The sequence below is a fragment of the Erithacus rubecula genome (assembly GCF_903797595.1).
Source record: "Erithacus rubecula genome assembly, chromosome: 3".
NCBI classification, from domain to species: domain Eukaryota; kingdom Metazoa; phylum Chordata; class Aves; order Passeriformes; family Muscicapidae; genus Erithacus; species Erithacus rubecula.
Genome location: NC_136689.1, coordinates 88,597,548 through 88,618,557, shown reverse-complemented (window position 1 = coordinate 88,618,557; position 21,010 = coordinate 88,597,548). Strand labels below are relative to the sequence as shown.

The 21,010-nt window shown below is 36.2% G+C and overlaps 1 protein-coding gene across 1 annotated transcript in view; it reads left to right on the top strand.

Annotated features, from left to right (window-relative positions):
* Positions 1-21,010, top strand: part of LOC306799897 (dynein axonemal heavy chain 5-like) — a 144,296-nt gene that overhangs the window by 93,466 nt on the left and 29,820 nt on the right. Inside the window, exons 58-68 of the mRNA XM_079301529.1 lie at positions 7-183; positions 3,687-3,881; positions 5,122-5,277; positions 5,581-5,763; positions 8,663-8,833; positions 9,268-9,646; positions 10,731-11,002; positions 12,913-13,077; positions 16,762-17,029; positions 18,981-19,102; positions 20,308-20,655. Of these exons, the coding sequence (XP_079157655.1) occupies positions 7-183; positions 3,687-3,881; positions 5,122-5,277; positions 5,581-5,763; positions 8,663-8,833; positions 9,268-9,646; positions 10,731-11,002; positions 12,913-13,077; positions 16,762-17,029; positions 18,981-19,102; positions 20,308-20,655 (2,436 nt within the window). The remainder of the gene's footprint in view (positions 1-6; positions 184-3,686; positions 3,882-5,121; positions 5,278-5,580; positions 5,764-8,662; positions 8,834-9,267; positions 9,647-10,730; positions 11,003-12,912; positions 13,078-16,761; positions 17,030-18,980; positions 19,103-20,307; positions 20,656-21,010) is intronic.

Here is a 21,010-nt window from a genome sequence, read left to right as displayed (position 1 = left end):
ATACAGCTTCGTTGGACAGCAAGCAGCAAAAACTTTCAAAATCAAATTATTAATTTGGTGGGGAATGTTCTTCTGGCCACTGGATTTCTCTCTTACTCTGGACCTTTCAATCAGGAGTACAGGAATTTACTACTCCAACTGTGGAAGAAAGAGATGGACAATAGCAAGATTCCATACAGTAAAGTAAGTGTTCCTGTTTTGTTCTGATCTTATTCTTTGCCTTGTTGAGAAATTATATGCAGAGCATTTCGTTTCAGAAAAGTACATAATTGGAAGATTATATACAGGCTGTCACATTCAATCAAATTTTTAATAAATAAAAAAATCTGAACAGTTGACAACTGAGCTTCTAAACCAATATGTTTTAAATTCCTCTTTATACTGTCAGGCATTTCACAATTGGTATGTAGGACACTGCTCTGGCAAATCTGTGAGAGAAATGCTGTCTGAGGTCAGGTGCCCTGGGAGACATAGCATAATACAGGAAACAAAGTAAAATTTATCAGCTTAGAATACATTTAGCTTTTCATAAGAGAAAACATCACCTATGCAGTTCCATGTGTTGTCAGTATATACCCTCTTGTCACACCCTTTGCTGTGTACCCACAACATTTAATTTAGTTTAATTTGAAGTGTCATGTAGAAATTAGTGATTTAAACAAACCCTGCATTTTTCAAGGCTTAGTTTGCAGTGCTTTGGCACTTCAGCTTGCTCCAGTGTTAGCTTTTCAATCCATGCAGCTTTGTCACAGTGAGTTGCAGGGTCTCCTTCACTGCCCTGTGTCTGTGCAGACACAGGTGGCCCAAAATGAAGTGGAGATACAGTTCCATCATTCAGTTTCTGTTTCCTGCCACTTCATATTCTACCTTTATTAAGGTGAGCATGCTGAGACTATGACACAAGGCAGGATCCCTTGCATGAATCTTGTCCTTTACTTTTACCATTATCTGCCTCAGGAGTGCCAGAGCTGGCAGAGGCTTTGCTCGTGGCCAGCAGCAGCATTGCTCCTATTCCATGACATTTAGGAGTTCTGTCTAATATTCTTCCCTGTACCTCTGAAAGACATATAGAAGACATATTCATGCTGAAGGCAGAATTTAGGCCATAGTAATCAAAACTGTCTTTCTGAGTAATCTATGTTGTCTTCCACTTGGTTTTGTGAATACCTGTGTACATTATCTTCAGCAGTAAAGGCTGGATAAATAGTTCAGGGATTCTCTCTTCCTCTCAGCACAGGAGTTGAGGCATTAAGCTCAAACAGTTTCTGTTTTCAGCTGTCAAAGATTTTGACAGAGCAGTTGCTGCTGAAAAATGCTGTGAGCAACCTGTGTACAACTGTGTCATTGTGAAACAGCTAAAGGTAGATCTGCATCTTCTTTTCATGTTTTTTGGGATTTGGCACTTAAAGCCTCTATTTAGGAGACCTCTTTTCCATGAGGGGTTTGTTCACTTCATAGAAGTTACTTGTGAATATATTTTTTATTATTTTTTGTGTTAGGTTAGCATAATTCTTGTCGTGCTGATTAACCTTGACCTGACAGAGTGAAACTTGTAATTCAGCCCAGTTTATGCTGTGACTTAAAAGATGAATGATTCTGACCCACCCAGTAAAGTTGTCTGAAAGCTGCTGATGATAAAAAATATGTAAGGCCAAGATGAATTTATTAATAAAGTACCAGGAGCAGTGCAGTTTCAGGCAAGATTCTTAACCAGTGTAGCATGGGAGTTATCCTATATACACTCATCCCAGGGAGGCCTTTACTCAAATTCAGTGTACAAAATGTTCTTAAAAGCTACTTACCCTGGGGAATATCTGTCAAGATTCTCACCATTTAAGGATAAGAAAGTGGATATATAATGTCCTTAGAAAGCAATACATAAAGAACAAAGATTCTGCTTCCATGAAGGTGTTCTGACCACACTACAATTTGGCTGCATCCTTGAAAATTTGAGGAATACTTTCTTATAGTTTCTATGTTGCTTCCCTTTCCTCCTTTCCTCCCTCCCTCCCAATACGTCTCAGTTAGATGGAGAACACCATAGTTAATGAGTTTCAAAACATATTTGCCATTATGTTTAGACAGATCCCATTAAAGACAGAATTATGATTCCTATCACAGCATATTAAAGAGAGTTTTGATTTTTCCTGGGGAATTAAATATTTTAAAAAGGCAATGAATGGGCCTTTCTTGATACTCCACACCACAGGAAAGAAAGCATCCTTGAAGTTCAAGCAAAAGGCTTGACACCTGCCTTACTTTGTCACAGACTGACCATGGATGGGCACGTGAGTCATTTAGACATAACAATTCAGAAAGATCTGTTTAAAATTAGACACCTCTCTGTTTAGTTAGGCACTTAAATTAGCTGAGTTTCAGAGTTGCAGAGTGACTGATGCTTCTTGCTGTAGATAAGAAAAAGTTCAAAGCTGTTTAGATCCTACTCATCTGCTTAATGAGCTAAATATGGTTTTAGATTCCATTTGCTGGAAAATTTGCCCATTAAATGCTTTTCTGTCCTTTGTACAAAGAAACTTGATTACTAAAATTTCTCAGTCTTAGAATAGTTTTCATTGTGAGCCTTCATCGTGAAGGCTCATTCGTTTCATTGTGAATCTTCAATAATTTTAGCAGTAAAAAAAATCAAAGGGATAAAAAAGCTTTGGTGTCTCGCAACCACTAGTATCATTAGGTCTCATGATCATATCACAACTCTCACAGTATTGGAAGGTTTGCTTTAGGCTTCAGATGCTGAATTATATGATTTTTGCAAGATTTGCAGGCTTTCTTTCTTTCTTTCTTTCTTTCTTTCTTTCTTTCTTTCTTTCTTTCTTTCTTTCTTTCTTTCTTTCTTTCTTTCTTTCTTTCTTTCTTTCTTTCCTTCTTTCTTGTCTTTATCTCAAATGTTTTTAGAGAAAGACTACAAGTAGGAATTGTTGACTGAAAAATGTAAGGGGCAAATAAAAAACCCTTCAATTTTATTATTTTTTAAGTTGTCAATCCTTACTATGGTGCTTTTCTAAATTGGAGAGTTTGGTTTGCTATTTTCATCACTGTTTTCTTCACATACACTTTTTTGAGAGGTAAGTAACTTTTCAAAGTGAATAAAATAAAGCAAGTTAGTTGACAAGTGCAAATCAGACTTTAGGAGAATATGTGAACTGTGAGGTTTTTAGCTTAACAGCAATAACCTTTCATGATAGTTCCTGGTTAATGATCCATAGCACATCTTCACTTTCTTCTCTTAGTCTCCCACAGCCATCCTGTACTTGGAAGGCACTTTCCAGTAAGTGGAGGCTCTTCTGAGCAAGATGACACTTTCACTTGAACTTGCAGGAAGAGAGTTTGCTATTAAAAATGGCAAAAAAACCAGTTTATCATTAGATATTGAACTGGCTTCAGAGTTTTACTGACACTCTCTGATGGACATCAAAGCCTCAACAGAATTCACTTTCATTACTGCTCAACCGCAATGATTGAGCCACTGAACTTTAAAAAAACAGAAACAGTAAGCAATAATTACCAAATACACTCTATCATGCATTCTGATCAGAATAAGAAGAAGCCATCCAGCAGATGTTTTAGTATAGTGCCTCTAATGGGCACCAATTTTGTATTTACATGTTGTATGTTTTACATGTATGTTTTCTACAGTACTAATTTTATAATTGTATATTTTCTATTAGAGCTTGAACCTTACTGCTATGCTTGTTGACAATGCTACAGTGGGTGAATGGAACCTCCAGGGTCTTCCAAATGATGATCTTTCAATTCAAAATGGCATTATAGTCACAAAGGCATCTAGGTATCCTTTGCTGATTGATCCACAAGGTCAAGGAAAGATCTGGATCAAAAATAAGGAAAAGAATAATGGACTTCAGGTAAATAGTTAATTTACAATTTTTTAAAATGTGTGTGTCATTTGTGTCATCATACTATGGCCATGTGTAATTTAAGTTGGATGTTTATTGGTACATAGTTATGCAGAAACTAAAACAAGACTGACACAGAACCTGTTCCCTATATCAGGGTATCAATAACAGGGCAAAATATCTTGGAGTGTTATATATGTTATGGCATATCTATTTTTATGATGAATATTTTAATTGCTTGCCATAGTGAAGGAGAAGCAAAGAGGGATGTAAAAGGTTGCATCTCATTCTCCACCTTCCTGGAGATTTGTATCTCCTGCTCTGAGTCTGAGTTCTCCCCAATATGTCCAGGAGGAACAGAGTTATGTCAAGATTCTAAATACACAAGTGTTTAAGTTATGGCTTACATCTGGGATATTGTAATTTGCTATGCTCTTGTTAGTGTTTTGTTGTTGGTCACCCAGAAACTAGCTTTGTCCCTCAGCTGAATTTGAAATAAAAATGTAGGCAACATGCTGTTTTGGTGGATACACATATGCCTACATTATAACAAACAAAAAGTGCAGAGTGATGGAACAGAGTATTAATTTTTAAATAATATACTGGTTTAATTCTGTGTAATGTGCCTCTAGATAATTTAATTATACCTTTTTCAAACAGCTTTGCCTATAAGACAAGGATTTATTTTAAAAACATGTCTATCCTAATTATTTTTCCTGCTAAAAAAACCACCCAGAAACCATGACTTAAGAGATGCCTGGAAAGGCTATTAAATTATCATCTTCAAGGATTGTGTTAAATATATTAAATTTAAATAAATGAAAAGCAGTCTGTGTGGCTTCTAGCAATTTTAAGACTGCTGGAACTGAACTGGAAATTGAATGTCTGATGTCAGATCAGGCCTCCTATGTAACACTGGTTCCCTTTCTGACCTCCATAAATATTTCTGTACTTCACACTAGTGTTCCAGGCATAAATCTATTTATATTTAGGAGATATTAAGATATTACAATGATTGGGTAGTATGCAGATAAATAAGTAAATAGTAACAATTAGGAAGTGTATTCTATTCTCCTAATTTTAAAGCAAACCTTCCATCCATGTCAGCAGAGGCAGGTTTTGGTCCCTATAATGTAGCCATTTGTATAGATATCCTAGGATGAGTATAAATTTTTAAAGCTGCAATAGATTTTATGCTGTTTTCTGTGTGTTTTCAAATGCATGCTGTGTTGTGACTCTATCTTCCTAGGTTACAGCTATGAACCAGAAGTTCTTCAGAAGTCATGTAGAAGACTGCTTGGCCCTTGGCCGACCTCTGTTAATTGAAGACATTGGAGAGGAACTTGATCCTGCTCTAGATAACATCTTGGAAAAAAATTTCATAAAATTTGGTTCAGCACACAAAGTAAGATGAATTGTAGATCTGAAATTAAAACCCAATAGGACAGATATTGGGTGTGGGGCAGTCTAAAAACTGACATGATTTGTACCTTTAAAACAGTTAGAAGATGAGTAGTGAACTCATGGGGTTGTTTGAGGGGCTTTTTTATCCTTAATCAGAAAGTTTACAAAGTGTAAATGAAAATGTAAAAAAAAAAAAAAAAAAAAAAAAAAAAGAGTTAATAGATTTTTTTTTTTTTTCATTGGATAAAATAACAGTTTTTCTGAATTCAGCTTTTGAAAATTGAGAAATGTTTTTTATTTTCAGGTGAAAGTAGGTGACAAGGAAGTAGATGTAACAAAGGGGTTTACCCTCTATATGACAACAAAGGTGGCTAATCCTGTTTACACTCCAGAAATTAGTGCAAGAACAACTGTGATTGACTTTACTGTTACTATGAAAGGGCTGGAAGATCAGCTCCTTGGCCGTGTCATCCTCACAGAAAAGCAGGTATTGAGTCTTGCAGTATTTGAATGGAGGGAAGGCTTGTTCAGTATCTGCACCAGGAGTACATGCATATTCAATGGCTTGGTTGAAATCAAATGCAAGAACAAAAATGTGAATGAAAGTTTAAAGGTTGTGCATTTTCTGAAATACAATGTGGAGCTGATTTTTAATTGAATGGGGAAACCTAAACATTTATTTTAAGATCTGGCCTTGGAAAGAGAAGAAAGAAAATTATTCATTAAAAATACATCACAGGCATACACATAACATACATAAAACAAATTTATTCCTTCATATATGGAAAGGGCTTCTTGTTCAGTCAGAAATCTCTTTTATTTCTGAATTCCTTTTTAAACTTAATTTGAATTACATGAAAAAATGCTTATGAACTTGAACTACTTTTGCCAGCTAGACTCTAATGTGCAAGGAAATAAAAAATTCTTAAGGAGCCCTGAACACTGACTTGACTCTGTTCTTACTAAAATTTGCATTGATTATGTGCAAGTTAATATCATGAAGAAAATCCTCTCTCAGGTGAGAGAAAAATTTGAGGTTTGCATTAGCAGGGCTGCTGCTTTCAGTAAGTAGCTAAGGTAGGCTTGGTCATGTGAGAGGATTTGCCTACCTAAGAGAATTGATTCTTCCTTTGACTTCCCCAAAGCATGTTTTAACCAGTGTTCTTTAGTGGTGCTGTCATTTTCTCCAGCCAACACCCTTCCACTTTGCTCAAAATGAGCCTTTACTGAATTAAGGACTGGAATTAAGTCTGACAGTCACAAACAGAGCATGGAAAGTCATTGTAATGCACAAACTTCCTGTCACAGCAGGTACTGGGGGAAAGTAGGGTGGAACAAATGGTTTAGATGCAAAACTTTTAATCTTTACTCCAGTAGATGTAGGTTTCTGTAAACAAAATTGTACAGCATCTGCAGGAGTGAATGGGAGTATCCTGACTAACCTCTGAAGGGAGGGAAGAGGTCTAAATTGATTGAAGTGAAAGAAGCATAATAGGTTACTCATGACCAACATATAAAACTACTCTTCCCACAAGATACCCTTGTTCTGGGGTTTTTCTTTTTTGTCTTGGACAGAACTGTTAGAGTATTCATATTGAATGTACGTAACAACACCTAGACTGCATTTTGGGTCAAAAATATAGTCACTGAAAAATATTCCTCCAGTGCTGTACATAAAGAGAATTGCCTGGTTAATAAGTTAATTAACCTGGTTAATATTGGCACTACTTGATGCACGGGATATGATTGCAGCTAATCAACATTTATTAAACTTCTTTTGACAAATATGAAGACATCATGGTTCTTCTGTCTCTTATGTCTCAGTAAGAGATGAATTTTATGGTGTAGATAGTCAGAGCCAATAGGATTCTGAAAAATTTAGTTCAAAGAAAAGACACAACATGAACAGAGATTCTGCAGAGCAGGTTTTCTATTACAAAGAGACAACTTCATGATCGCTGAGCTAAAGTAATAGATTAAAGGAACCAAGAAATTCTTAAAGATTGCTCCAGTGATCAATGAAATTTGATCAAAGAAGTGTTTATTCTCGGCTTTATACATTGATCCTGTATATATATATATATCAGCATATTTTTGTACTTTGATAATGAAGTTGCTGCCACTATTTGTGTTCAGAACAACTATTATTTATGTTCCAAACATGGTTGTGAAGTTCTCTTACAAACAAAAACTTGCACCTGGTATATTTGCTAATGTTCTGAAAGATACTTTTACAGGCTTATAAATAGTAGGGGTAAAGTGTCTGATCTTAAGCAAAGCACATCTCTATGTGGAATTTAAGCATGTAGTTAAACATATTTTTGAGTGTTTTGTGGAATTATTCCTTTTGTGTAATTCTAATTTTTTTTTTTGTATTAATGGTATAGAAAGAAGAGTAAATGTAGAAAACTGAATTACTGATGCTTAAGCCATTCCCCTCTTTGGGGATGCAGTTACTTGTAGCTTCCACAGAGCTACACCCTGTAGCCCCAGAACATACTTCAAACAGGTTTCCAAATGAGAAGTTTGTGAAAATAAAGAAATTTGTCACTTATTTGAAATACAGCAGAACCTCTCCTGTACTGTATAACTCTGCACATCTCCTTTTTCTCTAACCTGACATGCTGATGAAAAATGAAAATGAACTGAAGCCATAGGTGTAGATAGACTATTATTAACTCCCCTTTTCTTATAGAAAGGTTGAGTTGATTGATTAAATAAAGACAGCCAGCAAGAGCATCCCTGAGCTGTGTAGACTGTGCTGTATAGATGCCTCATTTCACTTGGCATTGTGTTGACTCTTCTGCCTTTTTTCCCTTGTCATTATCTGTCTTGTAGAAAGGGCAAAAACATCCATATGACATAGATAATAATTGTAACATTTCCTGTTTTATAAGCAGTAGAGGATCGTATCTTTCAAAGTCACAGAATCACAGAAATTAGAAATGGAAAAGGTCATCCAGTCAATTTTGCTCACAACGTAAGACCCATCCATACAAAGCATCTTTCAGGCCTTTATCTGATTTAATTTTAAGTACTCAATGTCATGTACCTTTTATCACTTGCCATTGGAAACTATATTTAGTGGTTTGTGCACCTTACTATGAGGAAGATTTTCCTGGTAATTCTGATGTGTTTTCATTCTCCAGCATTTATGCCTCATTAAACAAATAAATACACGATACATTTAAATTACTTTAAAATATATAGTCAGTGTGCATGTGAATTATTTTAGTACAGAAATATTGAGTAATATTTCAGTAATTTATGGAAAAGTCAGCAAAGTCCCCAATCTCACATGCATGAAATCACGTTTTCTGTGTCTTTATAAGGAATCTTACTTTTAATTGATGTTATATATTCTGTGGCAAACTTCGTGAATACAGGAACTGGAAGCAGAAAGAATCAAACTGATGGAACAAGTGACATCCAACAAGAGGAAAATGCAGGAGCTTGAAGATAATCTGCTCTGCCGTCTAACCAGTACAGAGGGCTCGCTGGTAGAAGATGAGTCTCTGATAGAAGTCTTGAGGATCACTAAAGCAACAGCAGAAGAGGTGAATTTTGAATCTATTGCAGATAAATTCTGTAATTGTAGTTTAATGATAGTATATATGTAAAGATGTATGTATTTTCATTCCTGTTTTATTTTTTTTCCATTCAGAGTCACTATATAACATTTGACTTCTTAACAAATAAATAGTAGAAACATTAATTTTTCCTTCATTAAAAATTGCAAAATTAAACTGCTACCTGGATACTATTTATATTCCAGGCATATTTTGCAGGTGTAAGTTTGAATCAGTTCCCATTGTGACAGGAGCTGGAATACATGAAGGCACAATGTCTGTGTTGAAACACTGGCAGAGAGAATCAAAGCTCAACTAAAAATATTATTGTGATTTTACTCAAGACCTTTTCTTTTTGCTTGCATAGTATAAATCACAAGTAATACACCTGAATCTTCATGTTCTTTCCCATTAATTTTAAGGTCAGTGAAAAATTAAACACAGCAATGGAGACAGAGGTGAAAATCAATACTGCACGTGAAGAGTATCGGCCCGTGGCAGGTCGTGGTAGTGTCCTTTATTCCCTGATTGTGGAAATGAGCTTGGTTAATGCCATGTACCAAACATCTTTAGGGCAGTTCCTTGGCATTTTTGACCGATCAGTGGAAAGATCTCAGAAATCCCAAATTCCAGCAAAAAGGGTAATTTATATTATTGAGCATCTCACCTACGAAGTCTTCAAGTACACAGTTCGGGGGCTGTATGAAAATCACAGGTTCCTGTTCACATTGCTTCTGGCACTGAAGATTGACTTGCAGGCCAAGAAAATTTCACACACTGAGTTTGAGACACTGATCAAAGGTAATTTCTCTAAAAATGTTTCTATTTACCTATGTCTGTGTACTGCCAAATTCAGATTTTGTGGTACTTGCATTAACAATGTGCTATATCCTGTGGATCTACTTGTTTTTAACTCATGAATGAAAACATATACAGTCCAAGAAGGAATTAAGAGACAAATTTTCCAAAACAAGAGAAATATAGATTATTTGTTATCAAAATAATGCTTAAATGAGGATAATTTTAACTGTTATACATTGCAAAATGAGAAAGAATAAGTCCATTACTTGTAAGAGAACTTAGAGCCTCTTTTTCAAGTTGCCATATCTGTAGGTCTGTGAGATTGTAGACAATCAGCAAAAGCTCTCTTGATGGCTGATGAGCAGGCACGAGTGCTATACCAGACCTAAGTACCAGCACAAAAAAGGTGAAGGTCTGTTCCATGTTGTAAAACACTTCTATATTGCATTGAATTGTGTCACCACTGTATGTCACTACTCAGACACAATGACAAAAAAAAATTTGAGTATAATTTATAAAATTTGATGGGGTTGAACCTCACTGTCTCCAAGATATGATAAATGCAATCTGGTACAAGTACAGTCAGGTGCTTGGCATCCACTTATCCCAGTTTGTTTGGCAAACACTGAGTTACTGTTCAGCTGTGGCTCAGCTGTGCTGGGTGTGCAAATGGGCCTGAGGCTGAGTGGTGGTTGAGCTAAGAGGCTGTTACACAGTCCTGGAAATGAATGCACCATGTACTTTCTTATTCTTTAGTATAGATAGATGAAAGGAGGCTGTACTAACCATTCTACATCTGCTCTGAAGAACAGGATCCTTTTAGCTGGTCATGTTTTATTACAGCTCTACAGATAGAGTAGAAGTAGCATAAAAATTAGTGGGAATTCAGCTTTGGGAGGAACTGAGACCACTTTACAAGTAGGTCTTTGTTAAGTGTTTCTTCCATGCAAATTCTAGGTCTCCATATACTAATTTACATAAAATGTTACTCCCTGAATTATATATTAAAAAAATATTTTTTATTACTTGTCATTTTTCTGCTTAACAATGTTTGTTTTCCTCTATAATACTTTTCACTTTGCAGGAGGTGCCAGCTTGGATATGAATTCTGTGGAACCAAAACCAAAAAAGTGGATCCTTGACACAACATGGCTCAATCTTGTGCAGTTATCTAGATTGTACCCTTTCAATCAACTTCTGGTGCAAATTGCTAAGAATGAGAAGTCTTGGAAAGCCTGGTTTGATGAAGAAGCTCCTGAAAAATCTGTTATTCCTGATGGTTATGACAGCATACTGGATCAATTCCATAAGCTGCTCCTTGTCCGTAGCTGGTGCCCTGATCACACCGTTGCCCAAGTAAGATACAATTTTGTACAAAAGTTATGCCATGTGATATCTCATGAAGAACTGCCAGTTCCAAACTTATGTTCTCTGAATTTCTTGGTAACTTAATATTTGTTGCAGAGTGAGCTATTTTGAAAAATCAGATATAGAAGTGCACATAAAAAAATATGTGTGAAAGCACGAATTTATTTAATTGAAATGAACTAGGAAGCAGAACATGAAACAAATTGTGTTGGAGATGCGAGAATACAATTTTTTTTTTGTGTGGTGCTCTCAGAATTGAGTCAATGAAACCTGTAAAGAAGTTGCATTCCTCTGGTGAATTAAAAGACACATCCCTGTTTTTTTTCACAGAAGCGGTGGAAAAAGAACAATTCACTTTTATGACAGGTGCACTAAAACAGCAGATAAACTGTTTACTTACCCTCTCTACTGAGATTGTAATAATTAAGGCTGCCTTGTGGCAAATGTCATAAAAGAAACTGCAGTAGACTAGCAGTTTCTCCACAGTTTGTGATATTTTGATTTTTCTTTTCTATGTAGGTGTAAAAGAGATGTATGAGCCTATGAGCACCGTCTTTTCACTTTTTTTTTTTTTGTTTGGTTTTTTGTTTTTTGTTTTTTCTGTACTAGAAAGTAATAGTTTTTCTTTCTTGTGTGTCTCAACTTTACATGTTACATGCTGTGATAGCATGTGTTGTATTTAGGGGACACCATAGCTCATGGATCTCTATTTCAACAAAGCTCGCTCCACTCTTTTTCATTATTCTACTCTTCAGTCAGTAAGTAGGAGAGAAGTATGGGAATTCCAACTGCCATAATTTAAACACAGCAAAATAATACAGCTGCTGCTTCTTATTTATCAACTTACTGTCTATTAAAAATTATCTATCAACTTATTTATCAACTATTTGTAATTGTATTGCACAACCATCTCTGAAAAAGAATGAACAATGGTTGCAAAAAAAGGTAATTATTTTAATTTTTGAGGAGAGAGGGGATTTCTTTTGTTGCTCTCTTCTTTATCTCTTCTTTCCCTACTGTGTTTTCCAAAATATTAGAAATTTTTGTCTAGGACAAAATTTACACTTAATAGTGGGTGACTGAGGGTGGTTTTTTCCTACAATTGACATTTTCCTCAGTCTACCTTGTTCCTCAGTACTTCTCTTCATCATGCATGCCTCAGAATCTGTGAGAGTCATTACATAGTTAGGAAATCACCTCAGTCAAAAAAGAATTTCATGCACTAAGGTAGCTTTAGAAGTTGTTTTAGAAAATGTTTGTGAAAAGAAAAAAAATAGAGGCATAAAGAAGGCTTGACCTTTAAGGATCAAGTCTGAGCTGAGTTTATGTTTTGTAGAAATAGATATTCAGCCTGAGAGACTTGGATAACGACTGGACAGGAGAATGCGTTTGAAGTTCCAGTAAATATATGGGAGATTGTAACTGGGTCAGATGAAAGATCTGGCTAATCCATGCTGCTGCAGAGACAATGTCAGCAATACATACTTAGAGGAACTAAGAATGGAACTGGTATAGAGAAACTCTTTTATTTGGCTATCCACCAAGTTTTAACAGGCAGTAATTTAGGGCAATATCTGGGCTGTCCTCAGAGCTGGCACTGGATCTATTCTACATGGATTTTTTTTTCTGTTGTTTGAAAAACCCCATTTACCATTTTCTAGAAGCAGTGTTCACAGGATGGCTGTTGCATGAGCAGAATTCTTTCTCTTCTTTGTTTGAAGTTTGCTATCTGAGAATTTCACTGTTTGCCTCCTGTGGACCTAAGTTGAAAAATTAAAGTTTAGACAGTTATGGCCTTCCAATGTTATTGGAATATATTGGTAAATTCCACATCACTAATAAATGCTACATTAAAAAAAGTAAAGATAGATACATTTTTCTGGTATGTTTTTTTCCAGGCTCGGCACTACATTGCAGAATCTCTTGGAGGGAAATATGCAGAAGGATTTATTCTTGAGATGGAAGCAATGTGGGCAGAAAGTGGCTGTCGAATACCTCTGACATGCCTTTTATCCGTGGGGTCTGACCCCACTGAAAACATAGAACGTCTTGCAAAATCTAAGGTATCCTCCCTAACTGGCTTTGCTACAGCTGGTAAAGATATTTTTAACTCTTCTTTGCACTAGAAGTGGTATTTCCACATTTTAAAGATGTTCAAATAATGGTATTTATATTTATACTAATGTCCTCTGGAAGTTAATTTTTGACCAGCAGCCAAAATGCATTTACTAGGAAATTAAAATGTTGCAGTCTTGCTTTCAGCAGTTATTTGATTCCATTGAGACCTCTGTCTTTATCCAACAGACTATAATAATCCACTATTTAAGAAATGTACTGAGCTATGAGAACAAAGCAAGATTTGTGGTTTACACTGTGTTGCATTCACTGTAGGAGCTGACAGTAGTGACAATTACAAGAAGATACAGAAAAAAAATCATAAATAGGGTGACAAGAGATATTTTAATACTCTAGCATTCAATCTGTGTTCTTGGTGGAAACATTCAAATTTCCTACAGAACTGTATCACCTTAAGGCACTCTGTGCTCTCTTTTATGGTTCACAATGTAGCAGCATATAAAATTTTCCAAAGAGGTTACTTACTTTAGATCTCCATAAATATTCCTCCTCGTTAGAATGCATCTCATTTAATGGTGCCGGATTTTAGTGTACACTGAGTAAGACTTGCAAGAGTGGGGAGGACTCACAAATCTCTTTAGCTTATTAATTAGAGAATGGACATGCTCATTCAGTTTGAAAATCAGAACACTTATTTGTCTGTCTGTCTGTCTGTCTTGAGTATGGATTAAATTATGACCTAACTCTCACTTAGTGTTTAAATTTAGGAATCTTAAATCTGAAGATTTAACTTGATCCTTGTCTGCTGTCAGACCAAAAGGATATTGCAGTGGACAATCTTAATATGTTTTTATGCTTTCAGGAAATATGTATAAAATAAAAAGAAAATGAAGTTGTGAAAGAGCTAAAGGGATTGCCTTGTTTATACACAGAAGGTTTAGGAAGAAGGCAACATCAGCTAGGCTGTCATAACCTGAAGTTTAAATCTAGTGTCACCTGTAACTGTAAAGTCAACAACACTGTTTTAACTGTAAGGTTCTTTTCTAATCTCTTGAAGACCTAACCACATAGCATATAGAAACCTTTCAACTTTACAAAAGCCATCCAAATACCACAAAACAAAATGTAAGCACAGATGTTTTAAATATAAAAATGTATATAACAATGCAACACTTGAGGAGCATTTCAGCAATTCTTTAGCTTTTGAAACACATATCTAGAAATAATTTAGTTTTCAGAAATATTTTCAAGGAAGCTCTGTGTTTATTTTGCTGGTATGTCAACAAATTGTACTTAGTTCCTGACTTTCTTTGGGATTTGTCAGCTTTTTTCCCTGACTAAATCTTTAAAATAGGTTGGTTGTACCAGGGGCCTGATCTTTAAGGGGGATGGGGGTGGTGCTGGGTTCTTTTTCTTCTTAATGATAAAAATCTCGAGCCTCTTTTTCCAATGATTTCCCTTCTACAGTCATGATTTGTAGTCTTAAAATAGATTTCCAGTACGGATGCTGCCTGTAAGTATGATATTAACAGTATAAATCAGCTATCTGCAGTTGATAATGTTCAAATTTGTGTCCAGAATTTATTTTTTACTCTAAAATGTAGTTGTTCAGATGGCCCTCTCCCAAAGAAATGAGAGCAGTATCTGTGGCTACTGAGCTATATAATCTTGTTTATAAAAACCTCTATCTTAAAACTACTTGCATTTATTCCCACCCTTCACTTTCACTTAAAGATGGTTGGACAATTTAACTCTCAGGGTTAAAATAAAGTTTCTTATGCCAACACTTTGGCTTCATTAAAATCAGATTTTTAAAAAATTGTAGAGATAGTTTCTTCTTTTAGGAAATTATGCACAGAGCCACTGTAGCGACTAAAATGCCAGCATTTTCATCTGGATGGTGATGTATTAAGATGACATGGATATGCTAATATGACTCACTCTTGAAAGAAACATTCTGTATGCAGACATTTGATAGAGTTCTTTCAGAAGGAGTAAAATGAGGACAATTCATAGTGAAAAATATTTTTTTTCTCTCGATGTTTCCATAACCTCTAATGGTTGTATATTTGAGAGGTAACATTGCTGAGAAGAGCAAATTATGAGTAGATGCTTTGTTAGGGAATAATGTACCTGCTGAATATTTATGCACTCTTATGCAGGGGTAGTCATAGTCTTTGACTTGTGGGAGTGCTAGCTGTACTCAGATGCATCTTAGTAAAGGTAAAGTTTTTTGGTTCTCTGGCACATAGCCAGCTTCACAGGCTGTTCAGCTTTGCTTCTTTTAGCTACAGCTTCAGGTTTAACTGACCTGAGAGTAGGATTTAACTGCTTTCTTATCTTTGGCATTCTCATGTCCTTAAATCTTGCCAGGATACGGGGGATCATATACAGCAGCTGTATTTATACTGTTCTGTAAAATCAGGTCAGGGCCTTTTCTCTGACCCTAAGGCCAAATGACCCAGCACAGTTTGTGTCCATATGCTTAACCTTCTTCTGCAAAAGTAGGGCAGCCTCCTCCACGCTCTTTAGAAGTGGATGTCTTCCTTCCTTTTTATTTCACAGTAAGACAGTCTGAGTAGCTGTACAGGTCAAGACTGACCTTTGTAGCTCTCAGCCAGCTGAAGACAGGCCCAGATTAAAAATGCAGCTCAGTGCTCACTGCATGAGGGATACTCAGCTGGAGGTCTTGAACATGAAACTGTTCATGAAACAGTCTCTTCATCAATTCTTTCACCCTCAACATGTATGCAGAATAATATGTATAACTGAGTTTGTTAATTCTGGTTTACCCCAGAGGGAGTCAGGCAGCCAACCCGAGCCAGACTTAAAAAGAGCAAGAGTGGCAAGAACAATAAGCAAGAGAGGATCTGCCAGCCTGTTACTGAAAGACTTGTGTGGTCCTGATCTCAGCCTTATCTTTTTCAGATCCCTTTGTGCGAGTTTCTATCCTCCCCTGACTTTACCTTCCCATAGCCTCTGGAGAAGATGCCATACCCTTCCAGAATTTTATGTTTGCATTTATAAGTTTTCTGTCTTCTCAATCTAGATCTTCTCTAGATCTGCTCAAGCTAGCAGATCACCAAACTGGAATCCTCTCAATCAGTGGCTCCAGAGGTGCCATTTGACAATACAATGTTTCCTGAGTAATGCTTTAATCTTTCCTGTCTTACCTGCTTTACCAACAGTTCTCTTTTAAATTAATATGTTCAGACATAACAGTCAAAAAGTAAAAAGTCACCAGAATGATTTGGTTTACACTGTTCATTAGTTATTATCTGAAGCCCTAGCTCAACTCAAGACAGTACATTTTAAGAGAATGGTCAGGCTTTGTTTATGTCTTGGTTTATTTGAAAAAGCGGTGAAAAAGCTGAAAAAATGTTTCAGATGTCTTATCCCACTGATTTTATTAGACCAGTACAATAATATTATTTCCAGTGTGTGTATTTACAGTTTTCTTCCAACAGATGAAAGATAAGAGGAACTTGAAAGATTTTGCTTTATTTTGTTGTTTTGTTTTCTTTACTCAGTTTTAATATAATCAGTCCCCATTGACATTAATGACTTTCTTTCTGGCAGAATGTCTCTACACATGGATCTACAGAAGCAATACATGACATGTATAATTCTAAGGAACTACATATAAAATAAACTTTATTTTTTACCTTTAGAACATTCCATGTCGTGCCATTTCAATGGGTCAGGGCCAGGAAGCCCATGCAAGGCAACTGCTAAATCTGTGCATGCAAGATGGAGGATGGCTCCTTCTACAGAACTGCCACCTTGGCTTGGAATTTCTTAATGAATTAATGGACACCATCACCACAAAAGAGTCTATGAGTGACGATTTCAGAACCTGGATCACTACAGAGGCCCACCCAGAGTTTCCTATTAATCTTTTACAGTCCTCTATAAAATTTACCAATGAACCGCCTCAAGGTAGGAATGATTTTCCTTCCCATTGGAAAGACTGCTGCTGGTCCAGGAAGGCTGGGCAGAAAGTGTTGTTGGCTTCACTGTGCAGCTACTTGAAGCTGCAGGTCTTGAGCTTTACTGACCTCTGTTCCTGGGCATCTCCTGGTCTTCTGAGCCACCATGCACCTCCTTACACCCAGGATCTTTCCCCACTTCCAGGATGTTTCCACATATTCAGACATTCATCTCCTGCTTTCTGAGCCTCTAAGCCCCCAGCTTTCCTGACCTAAGTAGCCTTAGCAGAAGCACAGTGTGAGATCTACATCTTAATTGGTAGTTTGGACTCATGTTTCTGTATGAATAGGGGTGCAAGAAAGTCATGGATGGAATGAGTCCAGTGAGAACCCACAGAGATGCTGAAGGGATTGGAGAATATGCTATGTGAGGAGAGGCCAAGATGATTGTTAAACTTTGAGGAATGAAGGGATATCTTATCAATGCCTACAAACAAATAAATAAACATACTCTTTCTTTTTATATATGTGTTGCCACTGGTTTCAGTTGATGATGTCAGTAGGAGCTGAGAATTTTTATCTGAGGTCCTATTTAAAGCTTCAGACATTTAAACCTCTTATTTCAGTATTTAGCTTCCTTTGAACATTAGTAAGATGTCTACAGAATGGTTGATGTTGTGAAACATCCTGTGTGAGCATTTATACTCCATATCAAGAGCAGGTAGTCAGTCTGTTTATATAAATTTCTTTCTTCTTCCTCTTCTCCTCTTCCCCTTTGTAATTCAGAGCTCAACATTTTTTTATTGCACAGTGCCCCCTCCTAATCGTTCTAATGGTAACAACCTATAGCTCCAAGAGGCTATTTCAGAGCCCAAGTTATAGCAAATTTGCAACTTGCATTAAGTGGCTGAAAAAAACCCAGTGTAAAAATTTGAGTCGGGGTGAAATATACGCAGTTTTAGTTTCTTAAGACTGTCCTGCCACATTGGTAGCACAGTACAATAAGACACTTTTGTTTGATTTTGGGACCCTCTTATGATACCCATTCAACATTTTGAATAGCTATTTGAATATTTTTCTATAGGATCTTTGTGAAGTATGAACAAAAGCAAAACTACTTTTACTGTGTCACAGGAAGTAGGATGACTTGGACAATCTTTTCACTGCACTTAAAATCTGCCCTTCTAGACTTGTGTGAAGCTGATTAGGTGGAAAGTATCATAAGAGGGACCTGATGTCTGTAACTCATGCTTGGGTTGTCTGCCCAAGGCAAAAGATGCTTGAGTAGCACTGCCTGAAAACATTTGGGAGCAGTTGAGCTGCTATATTCCATGTAAGCTGAGAGTGTATCAGTATCAACTGCCTAAAGCTGTTCCTGGGATATGAAATATCAGTGCTTAAACAAACCTCCCCAAGTATAAATATTTGCAGTATGAATTTAGGTTCTCATCTCATCACCTTGGTGCCTGTAGGCCAGATGGACAACCTGCATACTGAATTTTGAGATTTTTATAGGAATCAAATCTAAATAAAATTATCTTAAATAAAATGAAAATCCCATATTTTAAGTAAATATCAAAACAAATTCTTGGATACCCAGTGCTACATTTCATATGATGCTAGGTGTCTTTTTCATTGCCATATAGTTGCTAAATAGTTATGTTCCTATTTCAGTTTTTAGTGGGAACATTTAGAATATAATTACTTAACTTTAATTCTTTCCAGACTCTTGAAATTCAGTTTTTTGTTATCTATCTAAAACAAAATGTTATTGAAGTTTGCTTGCTATGACCAACTGAACAGGTAAATGATTCTAAGACATTATTTGAAGGTATAAGTAAAATTATACTGCAAATTGGAATAGAGAATGATGCTTAACAGAGGTTGAACTTTTGGATTCTATACTTTTGTTTTTTGGTTTTTTTTTCCTAATGTATTAAATTTTTATACTTACTTTTTAGGTGTGAAAGCTGGCTTAAAACGAACATACTCAGCTCTTCCCCAGGATCTGCTTGGAATGAGCAAAATGCCACAGTGGAAGCCACTGCTATATGCTGTAGCCTTTCTTCATACAACTGTTCAGGTTTAAAAATATATTTATTTTCTTCTATCATAAATCCATGTTCCATTTATTAATGAGCCCTGTTATTAAATGAAAAACATTTTTAAAGGGAAGTCCCATGCTGACAAATTAACAGAAATAAAATAAGAAAGATATAAGAAGAACATATTTCTATTACTGCAACTATGTTAGAACTTATAATTTTGCTCATGTTGATCCTGTACCTCCAATTGGGATGATATTTCAGAGGGAAAAAAGAACAATCAAGCAGTGATCAATTAGAGTACTCTTCTATTAATATCCTGGGCAATGACTGTGTGATCTGTCTTTCAACTAACTGGACTTTTACTAGTATTTTAAATCATAAACACATATTAAAGAAATTTACAATTTATGGTTTGGAAAACCATAGTCTTAAAATGCTGCATTCACAGTGAGAATGTGTAAGAAGATGAATATAAATCCTTTCTGCTCTGAAACTTGTAGGAGGAAATAAAAGTAGATTTTGAGTCTTGACTTTCAGGACTTCCATTAAAGAAAGTGCTTTATGGATTAACCACAAGTTTTCATCATCCTATCGATAGATTTTGCAGTATCCTTAGTTTATATTTGGAGCTTGGCTAATTTAGCTCTGTGGCATCCATGCACTGATATATTGTGGCCCAGTGGAGGCCTGTGATATGCATTTCTTTGTATCACTTTGATATCGCTTCTTTCTTGGTGGAAAAAAAAAATTGCAATTACCACATATTGCCCCAACAGCTATATACTGCCAGCTGAGTCTGTAAATGATTCACCAAGAAGCAGTTTTTCCTACTTGCATCTGCACCATGCAGACACAGCCGTGATAGGAATAAATCTAGTCCACAGGAAGACCCCACACAATGATCATGGCTGATGACTTTGAACACCCTTGCCTCAAACAGAAGCTTAATTTTTGAAATTCAAAAGCTATGGCTCCAAACTAAGAGATTTTAAAAATACTTTAAAAAGAGGACTTTTTCTTTCTGAAAATGTAGATATTCCTATTCTTTCCTTGTGCAATTTAGCTACTAGATAATTAATCGTTTGGCCTTGTCTGTGTTAAATGTATTTTTTTAAAGTTGGTGAAATAGAGTTCCAGCTGAACTACTGCATCTTAACATATTTAATGCATTCTTGCACTTGAATTTTTTTGACAATTGCTATCAACCAGTGTTTTACCTTTAATTGTAACCATTTTTCAGGAAAGAAGAAAGTTTGGCCCATTGGGCTGGAATATTCCCTACGAGTTTAATCAGGCAGACTTTGCAGCCAGTGTGCAGTTTGTCCAGAACCATTTGAATGATGTGGGTGTCAAACAGGGAGTGAACTGGAGCTGTGTTCACTACATGCTTGGAGAAGTGCAGTATGGTGGCCGTGTAACTGATGACCTCGACAAGGCGCTGCTGAACACGTACGCGCGAGTCTGGTTTGGAGAGCACATCTTCAGTGAGGAGTTTTGTTTCTACAAAGGTTATGTTATTCCAAAAGGGAATACAGTGGAAGACTACCTCCAGTACATAGAGCAGTTGCCAGTGATTGATACACCAGAGGTAAAATATTTTAATATTTTTATAGGGGAGTTTTTGTGAGATGACTAACTTAAAGGTTTTTTCCAGAATTGAGTATGCATAGGTCAAAATTAGCAGGCACACCATTACAGTGAGTATTTCGTGTAGATCTGCTGACCAGGAAGATATAGATGAGGCTTTCTTCAAACAATAGGAAAAAGTCCCGTATTCACAGGCCCTGGTCCTTATGGAGGACTTTGAGCAACCCTAATTTTCTTCTGGAAGGTTGATGCATCAAGGTTCAAGCATTCTTATCAATGTGTCTTAAAACCTATTGGAATGCTGTGAAGATGGAGCCAGAGCCTTTTTGATAATATCCAATGAAAGGACAAGAGGC